The sequence below is a fragment of the Balaenoptera acutorostrata genome, chromosome 1, assembly GCF_949987535.1.
Source record: "Balaenoptera acutorostrata chromosome 1, mBalAcu1.1, whole genome shotgun sequence".
NCBI classification, from domain to species: Eukaryota; Metazoa; Chordata; class Mammalia; order Artiodactyla; family Balaenopteridae; genus Balaenoptera; species Balaenoptera acutorostrata.
The window spans coordinates 15,594,155-15,608,439 of record NC_080064.1 but is presented as its reverse complement, the minus strand read 5'-3'; the positions used below and the strand labels follow the sequence as shown (position 1 = coordinate 15,608,439).

Genomic DNA, 14,285 nt, shown 5'->3' with positions numbered 1-14,285 from the left:
GCTCTGGGGCTCTTTGGGTAACTGAGGCCAGACTTCAGGCCTGGGACGTTAGCCCCGTGACCATTCTGTGGTGTCAGGGCTGGGACTCATGTGCTACTTTGACAAAGGCCAGGATGGGCCACCTGCTCTTTCATGGGGCTCTGGAGGGCTGCAAGGCTCCCAAAGCAGGGATCACCCTGAGTCATCCCGTGGGAGCAGCCAAGGGGCCCCAGAACCAGGCCTTGTGACCAGCACTCTGTCTGCCTGGGAACCTGGTCCTAGGACGTGCCGAGCTCTGGGCCCATGTTGGCTGCTCCAGGTCTGGGTCTCGAAGACTCTGGGCCCCAGCCTTGAGGGCCTGGCTGAGGAAGTCAAGCTAGTGCCAGTGAGAGCCCCCCCAACACCCAGAGGCCCCCAGTCTTTCACAGGTCTCGCCTTCCACACTCGGGAGAGACCCCAACAGGGCATACGCCCCCTGCCACGTCCAGGATGAAGCCACACCCAGGTCTGGGCTGGAGGAGCCAGGTGGCTGTGGCCAGGACCAGGGCCCCGGCCTTTCTGAGTCCTCTGGGGCTGGTCTCGCTGGAGGGCTCCAGGGAGGAGGGCAGCCCAGGGGCCCCTGCCCCGCCCCCACCTCCACCTGCTCCATCTGGCTGGTCCCCAGGGCCGGAACCTCCAACCCTCCTCTCTGTCAGCCCCCAGAGGGCGCTAGGGAGGGGCGGGGGCGTGGCCCATAGATGCTGCAGTTGAGCGTGGGGCTCTGGGGGTAGATGTTGTGGTAGTTGTCATGCTCCTCCCTGTACGTCTGCTTCTGGAAGCACAGGACCATGCTCTTGTCACACTCGCACATCTGCTGGTCACGCTCCGCCTATGGGGAGTGGAGCGCACAGACTCTGAGGTCACAGTGGACCCCGGAAGGTGGTCTCGGGCCAGCAGCACCAGCACCGTCAGCGGTCCCACCCCAGCCCTGCAGGCTCCAACGCTCGTGGCCCAGCCTCTGCATTCACAGCCCTCCAGGTGCCCCTGGTGCGTGGTAAACAGAGAACCCCTGAAGCCCAACAGGACAACGTCAAGAGGGGGAAACTGAGGCCAGGGAAAGGGTGCGTTTGCCTAAGTCACCCAGCAAACCCAAGGCAGAGCTGGGACGGAAACTCAGGTGTCAGGAACTCGCCCCCCAGCCCAGTTACTTTCTACCATCGCAGGCCTCTCTCAAGCACAGAATCACAGCACACCCACCCTGGAGGGAGTTCGTGGTGAGGACAGAGTGAGAAAAACACTTGTAAAGAGCTTAGCTCAGTGCGTCCCAGGGAGCAAATGCTGTGGTTGCTGTTATGGGCCTTCAGAAATCATCTACCCTATAGTTCTCAGCCTTAGGTGCGCATTAGAATCTGCTGGAGGGCTCCTGAAAACCAAGGCTGCCCGACCCCACCCGTAGAGCTTCAGATTCAGCAGGTCTGTGTGGGGCCTGATAATTGCGCTTCTAACAAGTGCTGTTGATGCTGCAGGTTCGGGGAACACCTTTCGAGAACCACCCACTAGCCCAATTGTTTGCAAACTTGCAAACTCTCCATCAGCAGAATACCTTCTCTGATGTGAAACTCTTGGCCAAAGACTAATATATCAAACAGCCGAAAGAGGGGACTTCCCTGGGGGTCCAGTGGTTAAGACTCCGCGCTCCCAGTGCAGGGGGGGCCCGGGTTCGATCCCTGGTTGGGGAACTAAGATCCCACATACTGCAACTGAGCCCGAGAGCTGCAACTAGAGGGACCCGCACGCCGCAGCAAAGACCCAGTGCAGCCAAAATAAAAAAGATAAGAATAAAAAAAATTTTTTTTAAACAGCTGAAAGAGAAGCCACTTGAGCTACAAAATACATTAAAGAGCCAGCTGGACCACCAATCCAGGGATAACCGACTCCCCCATTAGCTCTCACAGCAGTTGACCTGATGGCCCCAGAAATCCCCAGAACCAGGTGTGAAAACCATTGCTTGGGTTAGTCCATTGTCTTGGGGGTTGAGGAGAGAGATTCCTCTCCTCGAATTGCTTAATGAACTCCTCTCTCAAGCCAGACCCTCCATCGCGCATCTGAACAGAAGAATATGAGGACCAGACAGCCCTGGGCTGCCAAGGGTCCCCAGATGTGCCCAGTTCCCCGCCAGACTCTTTCCCAGAGAACAGGAGTCCTGAGTATCTTTGCAAAGCTGGCATTGCTTGTGAGCTCTCAGTGAGGGACGACACACAGCCTGGTTAAGATAAGGAGACAAAGGGAGCCCAGGGCTGCCCATGGGGCTGGGCCAAGGGGCACCTGCTGCCCCAGGGTGGGGCACTAGCAGGGGCAGGGCAGGGACACCTGGGCCATCAGCTTGGATGCCGTGCCCCTCAGGTGGGGAATGAGTCCATGGTAAAGGAGGGAACCTGCCAGGCCTGGCTCCAACACCTCGAATCCCTAGAAACCCTGGGTGTCTAGGATGGGGCCACCTCATCTGCTGGGGTCCCAATGACAGAACTAGAAGGGAATGGGTCTGCTCAGATCCAAACCCCTCAATGTAGCCATGGGGAGACTGAGGCCAGGTGGGGAAGGACCCTGCCCAGGGCCATACAGCAAGGAGATGCTGGGAGAACCTGGGTTCCAACCCAGGTCCCCTGACTCCCATGCCAGCCTGACACAAACTCTCAGGATCACCTGAGGATGTGATGAAAAACAGAGTCCTGGACCCCACCCAGACCCGACCCACTGAATCAGGATCACTCCCTAAGCTCTCCGAAGCTTAAGAATCTTGGGGACTGGAGAACCTGGGGGCCAGTTCAGGCCTGGGGGCTCCGAGCACATCAGGGAAATGCGCCAGAGCCACAGCCAGGGTTATTAGACTTGGCAAACCAACAAGCAAACGAAAAACAAGGTACCTGGTTAAATCTGAATTTCAGACAATAAATATTTTAGTATGAGTATATCCCAAATATTGCATGGGATATACTTATGCTAATTCTTCATTTTATACTAATACTTATTAATTTTATGCTAACATTTAGTTTTTAGTATAAGTATGTCCCCTGCAATATTTAGGATATACTTACATGAAAACATCTTTCATTGTTTATCTGAAATTTGAATTTAACTGGGCATCCTGTGTTTCATCTGGCAGCCCTGCCCACGGCCCTAGCACAGGCTGAGGGGGCTGGCAGTACACACTTTCTTGAGGGGAAGGGGCGATGGTGGGAGAGGGACTCACTGCAGACAACGTTAGTGTTGTTCTCGATGGTGTAGTCGTAGTGGTCCCCATAGGTGTGGCAGCCCAGGTCAAAGAGCTTCTGGTAGCAGCAGTCGTGGGCATGGCAGCACCTAGGGGCGGGGAGAGGAGAGCAGACAGGCGTAGCCAGGCTTGGCCCCTCTCCCACCGGCAGTGACCCCTATCATGATCATCTGTTCCTGTCCCTCACGAGTCAGACCTTCAGACTGAGGCCCAGAGAGGGCAGTTACTTGCCTTAGGTCACACAGCCGGGCAGAACCAGGCCAGTGCCCCGGGTTCTTGTCTGTGATCCCCTCCTTCTGTCCTCCGCCCAGAGCCCTAGCTTCCCCCCCCACCCCCTGGAGCCCTGGCTGCAGCTGCAGGAGGGGTCAGGGTGGGAGGGAGGGGCCTGGGTGAAGTCAAAGTAGGAAGAGACCGGTTAGATGCAGGGGCTATACCTGGCAGTGCACGATGGCCAGGGAGAGACAAAGGCCTGGAGAGGTAAGTGGGGCTTGGGGACGGGGGACAGGAAGCAGATGTGGTGTGGCTGTCCCATCCCCTCTAGTGGAGGGCAGGCAATTAGTCAACATGCAGTTATGAAGCCTCCACTGATACCAGACTTGGTGCTGGCTGCTTCGGGGGGAGACAGGAGCAGAGGATAAGCCACGGCTTCCGGGAGCTCCCAGCCTGATGGAGGAAGCACAGCCCTGTCCACCAGAGCCTCCAGGCGGAGGGGCCGGTGGCCACAGCCCTTGCCTTTGTCAAGTATAAGCTGTGTGACTATTGCTCTCATGTGTGTTTGGAGGCAGGTCAAAGGCTCCTTCCGGTGAGAACAGAAGTTCAAATGCCTCCAAGCCCAAGACCTTGGAAAGGGACGATAGAAAGTGTCCAAGATGGGACTTCCCTGGCAGTCCAGGGGTTAGGACTCCGCACTTTCACTGCCGAGGGCCCAGGTTCAATCCCTGGTTGGGGAACTGAGATGCCACAAGCCTCGTGGCCAAAAGAAATTAAAAAAAATAAAATAAAATAATCATGCCAATGATAGAATTAAAAAAAAAAAAAACCCACAATGTTATACACTTTAAAAAAAAAGAAAGAAAAGAAAATATCCAAGACGGTTGAGGAGGACACGGGTCAAAGTTCAGGCTTCTGGCCACTAACTCATCAAACAAGCCTCCTCGTTGGGGGAAGCGGCCTCTCCCACCTCTCAGAGATGGAGACAGTCCGACCTTCACCGTCCCTGCCCAGTTCCAGCAGCCCAGGCTCTCCAGGACCTAACAGTCCGCCTCATCCATGGGCAGGCCGTGTCCCCCCCCCCTCCACCGCAGTAGCAGCCGTAGCCCACAAAGGACAAGATGGCATTCCTCCCTGTGTTGGCGTCCACCATGGACTTGAGGTTGAGCAGGCTGCTGTGGGCCGCGGGCAGGACTGCGAGAGAACCGAGGGGGCGCTGTGAGTTCCCTGCCCTGTGCGTGGCCCCTCCTGTTTGACTGGCTGTCCTTCCAACACCCCAGAGCTGGGGAAAGGGGAAGGGAGAGAGGGAGCAGGGGAGGGAGGGCAGAGCAGGAGGAGGGTGCAATCTACAAAGCAGCCGGTATGGTACGTTACACACATCCTTACACTGAGCCCTATGGCCCTGAGAATATAATAATAGTATTTGCCAGGCACTGTCCTATGCCCCTTCCATGCATTAACTCATCAAGTGCTCCCTGCAAACCTACAGAGTGCTGATATTATCCCCATTTTACAGATGAGGAGACCGAGACCCAGAGCATATAGTAACTTCCCCAAGAAGACATTGTTGAAAAGAGGTGAAGCAGAATTTGGACCCAGCCAGTGAGAGCCCAGTGCCTTATACACTCTAACGGGCTTCACAAATGCCACATGCTCTTCTGAACACTATTCTGGGCCCTTCTGGCTTGGCCTGGCTCCTCTGCTCCCAGCAGGGACTCAGCGTCCCCACATGGCCCTGGGGCCAGTGCATCATTCAATGCACACACACACACACACACACGCACACACATGTATATATTTCTTCCCCTTTGTCCTTGTCTCACAGGTAGTGCAACAACCTTTCCTACACCAGCTAAATCACAAAATCAGCTTCCCGGCATCCTCAGGCCACTCACCCCAGGGACATATTCTCCCCTCCCCTGCCTCCCTGCCTCCTGGGCTCCCAGATGTGCTGGCTCACTGCTGAGTCAACATCGAGCCTGGCATTTGGGTCCTTACCTGGGTGAGGCCGCCACCCACACAGGCAGGAGGGCCGCTGTCATCCCATTTTATGGATGAGCAAACTGAGGCTCAGAAAGGTGAAACTTTGCCCAGGTCATGCAGCCTGGAAGTGGCAGAGCCCAGACCTGAACCCAGGTTTGTGTGCCCCAGAGCTGGGGTGCCTCCCCCACCCGGGCTCCTCCATCTGTGCCCGGGGCTAGGCACCCAGTTTAGCCTAACCCTAACCCTAACCCTAACTCTCTCCACATCCCCCACCCAGCTCCACGGCCTGAGAGAGGAAATGTACTGGGAGAGGGAGGAAGCTAAGCATTTCAGAAACGGAGACTGGATGGAAACCCAAAGGCCGAAATTACTTGTTTCTGGAGAAGTGGTTGTCCAACATCACTAGTGATGACAAGGGACTCACCACCTCCACATGCCTCAGTGGGAAGAGCACAGACTTTGGAGTCAGACAGAGGCAGGCCCAGAACTAAAGCTCCCTGGGGCTCTGTTTTCCCATCTGCAAAATGGGAATAACAATCCCAGCCTCCAGAGATTGGGCAGGCCCGCGCCCAGCTCGGGGCCTGGCACGCACCAGACCCTCGCTGCCCCCATGGTGCCCCCTCTCAGGGCTTGTTGGGACCCTGGGCCAGGCCTGCCCTCCCAGCCAGAGAGCTGATTTTAGGAATCCTGCTCCATCTGTGTCTTCCTGTCTATTGCCTCCGGGATTTTCGTCATTACAGAGAATAAGTAGCACACGAGAGAGGAAACAAAGAAGGAGTGGGGAGAAATGACAGACAATTTTAAGAGGATGGTTTAGAGCCTGTAAATGGCTATGTTAGGTCCGGGGCAGGGAGAGAGGGGCCCCTGCATCCTGTAGGCCTGTCTCTGACTTGGCCTTGTTGTCTGTTGAAGAGAGTGGAAGAGGGGGGCCAAGAGGGGTCCCCGGGAATGTTAGCTCTCCCCCCACCCTTTCTGCCTTGCAGGACTCTTATTGCTGGAATCAAATGTGTGCCAGGCAGCCTGGGGGTCAGACAGACCCGGATCTGCAAACAGCTTTCTCCATTAGCACTGTGCGGCCAGAGGCAGGTTGCCTAAATTCTTTGACTTCGATTCCCAAATCTGAGAGCAGCCAAGAAAGTCATTCCCCTGCAGGGCACCAGCCGCATCGCCCGCTGTGAGGTCCTGGCCTCCTCACCCCCACCCCCACTCCCACATCCTGGAGGTGTTACCCCTGGTAGGGGGCAGCTTCCATCCCCAGGGCCCCCAGCCATCAGCTCCCGCCTAAAACTCACCCATCCGCACACAGGACGGACACACACTCACACTCTAACACACACACAGACGTAAACCCACACTCACCCACCGCACACTCTCCTCCACACACCACGCAAGTGTACACACGCCCGCAGACACACGCCCACCCATACTTCCTGTGCTCACACACACCTCACACATAGACGCACACTCTCGTACTCGCCAACCTCACACACACATACACACACTCACTTTGGAGTCAGACAGAGGCAGGCCCAGAACTAAAGCTCCCTGGGCCTCTGTTTTCCCATCTGCAAAATGGGAATAACAATTCCAGCGGCCAGAGATCGGGCAGGCCCGTGCCCAGCTCGGGGCCTGGCATGTACCAGACCCTCGCTCCCCCCATGGTGCCCCCTCCCAGGACTTGTGGGGCCCCTGGGCCAGGCCTGCCCTTCCCCTATACCTCCCACACTCATACAGTCTCACAAGCAGACCCACACTCACCCCCCACGCCCGTACACACGCACACGCACTCCCACTCTCACACACAGCACCCAGAGTGGCCAGGTGCACATTCCTCTCCGAGCGGAAGGAACAAAACCTGCATTCACTCAGGCTGCAGCCTCTGTCCCAGGCCCCTGGGCCGGGCTGAACTGAAGGGGTTATGTTCTAAATAACAAGTCACTTCACCTGAATTCAACCGTTTCTCACGTCTGGCCACATTTAACCTTATTTCGTTTCTGATATTTTCTTCCTTTGTCTCAAACCTGGCTGGGTTCAGGGAATGCTGAACAGGCGGACAGAAAGCCAGTGGGACATTCAGCCCATCTTCCGCCTACACAGGGCAACTGCCACCAGGACGCCGGCCTGTGTGTCAGGAGCCTCAGCTGTCCGGGGGGTGGGGCCCCCCAGAAAGAAGAAGTAAGAGGGCCCCCAGACCTGCTCCATGTCTTCCGGTACATCTCACACCCAGACCTGCTACACACCTGCCGTGTGCAGATGTGTACAGCCTACTTTCATATACACGCTCCAGAGACACACACGCCACTGTGAACACCCACTTACACATCATCCTGATGTGTGTTACACACATAGACATCACCACATGCTCGGACACACCCACACACACATAGATACATGCGGCTATCCGCACGCAAGCTCACTAGCTCTGCATGTACACGCGTACACAAACACGTTTTCCTATGTACACAAGCACCCCGGTGTCCCTAAGTGCCCTGACGCCAAGCCACCACCACCACTTTACGATGCTTGCTCAGCTGTGGGCCCTGCACCCTTGAGGCTCGTCAATAGTAAATGCCTACCGACCCAGGTATGTTTACAGGTGCCTGGAGGAGTAAAGAGCCCCAAAAAGGGGATGAAACCAGGCAGGGGCAGAGCCAGGAAGCAGAGACCCAATGGCAGGCCTGAGGTCCTGTGGCCCGTGGGTGAGTCACAGCAGAAAGGCTGGGGGTATCGGGGGAGAAGGAGGAGTTTCCCAGCGCCTTCACTCACCACTGCTGGCCAGGATGGCGATGGTGATGAACTTCTTCATCCCCAGGTAAGACCTGAGAGAGGAAGAAACCTTGGCCTTGAGTCCGTCCCTTCCCCTGCGTGCGGTTCCTGGCCTGCGGCTCCCTCCTGGGCCTCGTTACAGGTGCGGTCAACGCCGTCTCTTGATGCCCCATTTCCTGCTGCCTTTGCCTTGCGATTAGCTCCTCCAGGAAGATCTGAGCACCTCCCACTTGCCTGCACCTCCTGGAGGGACAGCCCCCACGATGGCAGAGCCCAGAGGCACCAGGAGCCTCCTTCCCTCCCACTCTGAGCAGGAATCAGCTTCCAAGACAGGGAGCTCCTGTCTCATGGAGTTGGACCCTGTCACAGATCAGAACCAACCCCCTTCCATATGCACACCAGGGAGTCACGTGACCCAACCTGCTGGCTGGCTCTTGCGCCCGGAGCCAAGAGACCTGGGTCCCTGGGTTCTAGCTGCAGCTCTACTTCCAAAATGCTGTGTGATCATCCATAGATCCCTTAGTCCCTCTGGGCCTCAAGTGCCTATAAGGATTAGCTAGATGATCCCAAAGGCCCTTGTAGTGCTGAAAATGCAATGACATATCTCAGCCACCATCAGAGACTCAGAGCTCTGCTTTCTGAAGAAATGGATTCTAGGAGCCCGTTCCCCACCCTCATCCCTGCTCCTCTCCAAGGAGGGCTCCATCCCAGGGAAGCAGGCATGTACCTGGAGTTTCTCAAAGGAGAAGAGGCCCTGAGGCTCGGGCCCCTCCACCCAGAGGGCTGTCTAACCAGCCCCTTCTTCCTGAACTCTTTGGGGTTGGCCTGAGCCCCATCTGCCATGTTCTGGGTTCTGGGGGGCCAGGAACATAGGGCGCTCAAGGAGAGCCGCGATCCACCCCAAAGTCTGGGGAGCAGGCCCCAGCTTCTCGCTGTCGCAGTGGCAGAGTAGTGCCGGGGCAATGCCCCAGGGCAGGAGGCAGGTGACACATGGCCTAGTAAAAGGAGGCTCCACCTCCCCCCACGGCCCTGCCCACAGCTGCCTGGTAACTCCCACTCCAGGGTGCTCGGGCCTGCGGGGCGTGGGAGTTGATGCACCTGAAGAGGAGGTGGCCCTTCCTCAGGCATCTGAAAGGAAATTAGCCCAAAGTTCTCTCTCTTCCCATCCGAAAGGGATGAAAAAATTATCCAGTGACACTTGTTAAAAGCACAGCAAGGCAGACTAATTATTCAAAGGGGCCACTGGATAGTGTAGGGACTGCTATGATGGGACCTTGTGGTGAGGGAAAGAGATTGGATTCAACTCCAAACACAACAAAGAAAAGTGGGAATTTGTAGCCAAGGCACAGCGTGGGGGTCAGAGGATGGGAAATTCCTAAGAGGAAGCATCAGGGGTGGGGGGATTCTGGCTAAACCCACCTAACAGGATTCTTGCTGAAGGCAGGCAGGGTGATCAGACATCACCGGGGGCTGGTGGGGGGGTGGTGAGGAACCCCATCAGATATCAAGGATGAGGGATCCTGGCTGAAGTGACTTAGCAGATGTCACGCTAAAACTGGACAATACCTAGATGGACATGGAAGCCCAGAAGTTGAGGCCTAGGAGGAGGAGAAGAGTTCAGGGCGACCAAGCAAGTTTGGGTCAAGGAGAGGCTCTGCCCGGAAGGCCTTCCGTGTGGATATGCGCACATCTGTAAGCCATCCCTTCACATCTGGAAGGGCTTTAGTCCTGAATCTGCAGAGAACTGCCTACCCACATCTGCAAGCTGCTGGTGCCCACCTCTGGCTAAGACTGGAGGGGCACGGGCACACGCATCCAGCAGGAAGCCCCCAGCTCACATCCGGAAGGGCGAGCCTGCAGATCTGGAACAGGGCTACTCTGCGCCACCACCACTGTCATGTGACCCGACACCTCTCCGGTGGGGACCGTCCTCGGCATCCTAGGGGCTTGGGCAGCATCCCTAACCTCCACCACTAGACCCGGTAGTAACTCCTCCCCATGCTCCTCCCTGCGCCTCTCCTCCTCCCTCCCCCCACCCCACCCCCACTTGTGACAACAAAGATATCTCCAGACATCACCAAATGTGCCCTGGGGGGCCCAGTCACCTCTGGTTGAGATCCTGGTGGCCTGGGGGTTAGTGCCATTTACCTCTTTTTGGGGGTGGCATGTGTGGGGGAAAGATGGGGCCAGGAAGGAACAGAGGGGGGCTGGAGCCCTGGGAGCCCCCGGCAGTGTGGACCATTGCACAGACAGGGGCTCCGATTCCAGCACCCTGACTTCTTGACTCTGAGATCCTGGTAGGATAGCTCCCTTCCCTGGCCTCTGTGTCCTCAGCTGTAAGATGGGTATAACCGGGCATCACCGAGTAAGGATTCTGCTCACAGATAATAACAGATTACAGGTGTTGTGTGCTATGGGGGCATGCGGCAGGTGCTCAGATAAAGACCTGTTTGTTACCAAGCAGAGGCCTGTTCTCCAGCCTTGAGGTGAACTGAGATGGTGGGAGGGGAAAAAGGGAGGGGCAAAGAAGAGTATCATTGGAAATGAGAACTCCAAATCGTCTCCATTGGCCCTTCCCTCCCAATGGTCCCAAACTTGCTGGCAAAGAACAGAAGAGAACCGCCCCTCCCCCCACCAGCACTTCCCTTCCTACCCCCAGCTTTTCCAGCTTGCACTTCTGGCTCTACCAAACCAACTGGCTGGCCAATCCCACATATCATTTCCCCGTTCTCCCAGCCCTCACCCTTCCCTCGCCCAACCTCCTCTCTGCGGGTCCAGGCCCTTCTCTTTCCCAGGAAGTTATCCTAGAAAAGCCCCACTGCAACCAATCACACATCCCTACGTGGAAGGTGTTGACCTGCGCTTGCTTATACAGTCTTTTGTAGGCACCTGTATGTGTTTTGGTCTGTGGGTCTTGACATTGCACTCAAACCAGGGATCCTGGAGAACAGGGGACTAGCATTTCCTCCAAAAAAGCCAGGGGTTCTCCCGGGACAGGGGCTGCATCTGCCCCATCAGACTGTGAGCTCCCTGAGAACAGAGCGTGGTGATGGCAGGGTAAGGCTGGTCTCCGCCTTCACTTGCCTGCACAGTTCAGTACTCGCTTTGATTTTTGCAGATGCCTCTTAACGATGTAACTCACTCCAAAGGAGGAAGAACCAAGAAGTAAGACCCAGTCCAGTCCACATACTGACGATACAGCCGCCAACATGCAGGTAACCAGGAGGCACTTAGATCTATGCCAAGGAGGTCATGGCTGGGGTTGGTGGGGGGGTGGGGGCAGTGGAGGAGGCCCCTGAGAGCCTCTGCATGGTCCTGTGCCATTTTCTCATCACACACTCCCACTGGCTGCGTTGGTTTGGGCTTGGTCCCTTGAGGGGAGGATGGGCGCTCCCTCCCCCCTCCTCCCCCAATCGCAGAGTGCTCAATATCAAAAGTCGACAATAGACTGGTCGACCCAGTAATTCCACTTCTGGGACTATAAACCAAGATACAAACCTGAGTAGCTCCCAGAGACAAATGAAAGAGGATACTGACTGTGGCATTCTTTAGATGCTCCTCCAAAATCAGAAGCACCTTAAGTTAGGGAATTCGTTAAGCAAATGATTAACCATCCATCCATAATTATGTTTTCAAAGATTTAACGATACAAAAAACCTGGATATTAAAGGTAATAGCAATTTTGTAAAACAAACAAAAGAAAAGCGGGGTGGGCACGACATTGTCAAGCAAATATACCCCAATTAAAAAAAAAAAGACTGTTGGAAACTAAAAAAAAAAGACTGTTGGAAACTAAAAAAAAAGGGGGGAGGGTGGTTGTTGAGGGGTGGGTGGGCACATGCATAAAAATTATCTGGAAGATACACAGCAAAACATTAGCAGTGGTTATTTTTAGACAGTAGAATATCTGGTGGTTTTATTGTCCGTCATTTTTGTGTGTTAAAATGAATGTAAGGCAGTAGATTCAATGACTAAGATGAAACAGTCACTTTCCTTGAAAAACATGAATTCACTCAACTGGAAATAGCCCCTACATCTATTAAACAAATTGAACATGCAGTTTAAAACCTTTTCATAAATAAACTCCAGGTTTAGATGACTTCACAGGTGAATGCAACCAAATGCTTAAGGAAGAAATAATACTAATTGTATCAGGCTGCTAGGGGTGCCATTACAAAGTACCATAGACTGGGTGGCTTAAACGGCAGAAATTCACTTTCTCACACTTCCGGAGGCTCGAAGTCCAAGATCAAAGTGTCGGCAGGGTTGGTTTCATTCTGAGGCCTCTCTTCTTGGCTTACAGATGGCTCCACACATGGTCTTTCCTCTGTGCATGCACATCCCTCCTGTCTCTTTGTGTGTCCACATATCCTCTTCTCATAAAAACCAGTCAGATTGGATTAGGGACCACCCTAATGGCCTCATTTAAACTCCGTTAAAACCCTATCTCCAAATACAGTCACATTCTGAGATAATGGGGGTTAGCTTCAACATATGAATTTTGGGAGGACACAATTCTACACAAATTCTTCTAGAAAATTTAACTGGAGGAAATACTTCCCAATTTATACTGTTAAGCCACTATTCTTCTGACATCAAAACTAGATAAAGACATTACAAGAAAAGAAAACTACAGACTAATATCTCTCATGAACATAGATGTAAAAACTCTTAATAAAATGTTAGCAGAGTCCAACAAGATATAAAAAGGAAAATACAAAATGATCAAGTGAGGAATGAAAGTTTGGTTTTACACTAAAAAAATCAATCAATGATTAACAGACTAAAAAGACCCTATTAACAGACTAAAAAAGAAAACCCCTTAATAAATGCAAAAAACCCATCCATTTGACAAAATCTCACATCTGTCCCTGATTTTTGAAAAATATTGTCAGAAAACTGAGATAGAAGGGAACTTCCTCAGCTTGAAAAAGGGCGTCTACAAAAAAAACCCTGCAGCTAACATCATACTTAATGGGGAAAGGCTGATTACTTTTCCATCTAAGATTAGGAACAAGACAAAAATCTCCACTCACTACTTCTATTCAATGTTTTACTGGTGGTTTTAGGCAGTTCACTAGGGCAAGAAAAGAAATGAAAGGCATTCAGATTGGAAAAGAAGAAGTAAGATTGTCTCTATTGGCATAAACATGATAGTCCATGTAAAAAAAAATATCCTCTAGAATCTACAAAAAAACTGCTAGAACTAATAACTGAGTTTAGTAGCAAGGGAGAAGGATATAAGATGAAAATACAAGAAAATTGTACTTCTATTTACTAGCAATAAACAACTGGAAAATGAAATTGAAAAAAATACTTTAACAATAATATCCAAAAATATGAAATATTTAGGGATAAATCTGACAAAATACATGGAAGACTTGTGCATTGAAAACTATGAAACAATGCTCAGAGAAATCAAGAAAGACCATGTTTATGAATCAGAAGACTGAATATTGTTAAGATGCCAATTCTCCCGATTTGCTCTATAAAGTCAATGCCCTCTCATTCAAAATCCTAATAGACTTTTCTTGTAGAAATTGACAAGCTGATACTAAAATTCATATGGAAATGCAAAGGACCTAGAATATCAAATCAACTTTGAAAAGAAGAACAAAGTTGCAGGATTTATACTACCTGATTTTAAGGCTTATAAAGTTACTTTAATCAAGGCAGTGTAGATTGGTATAAAGATAGACAAATAGATCAATGGAACAGAATAGATGATCCAGAATTAGACCTACACATTTATGGAAAATTTATTTTTGACACAGGTGCAAAGGCAATCCCATGGAGGATTTTCTTTCTTTCTTTTTTTCTTTTATTTATTCTTGGCTGCGTTGGGTCTTCGTTGCTGCGCGCGGGCTTTCTCTAGTTGCAGAGAGTGGGGGTTGCTCCTCGTTGCGGTGCGCGGGCTTCTCATTGCGGTGGCTTCTCGTTGCGGAGCACGGGCTCTAGGCGCGCGAGCTTCAGTAGTTGTGGCACGCGGGCTCAGTAGTTGTGGCTTGCGGGCTTTAGAGTGCAGGCTCAGTAGTTGTGGCGCACAGGCTTAGTTGCTCTGCGTCATGTGGGATCTTGCCGGACCAGGGCTCGAACC

The 14,285-nt window shown here is 52.9% G+C and overlaps 1 protein-coding gene across 1 annotated transcript; it reads right to left on the bottom strand.

The window, feature by feature from the left end:
• Positions 1-670: 670 nt before the first annotated feature.
• PLA2G2F (phospholipase A2 group IIF) lies at positions 671-9,031 on the bottom strand. The gene is given in 7 exon segments (XM_007175170.2): positions 671-847; positions 2,883-2,892; positions 3,205-3,319; positions 4,485-4,524; positions 4,527-4,633; positions 8,189-8,241; positions 8,916-9,031. Coding segments are annotated over 7 exon segments (618 nt in total).
• Positions 9,032-14,285: the final 5,254 nt, after the last annotated feature.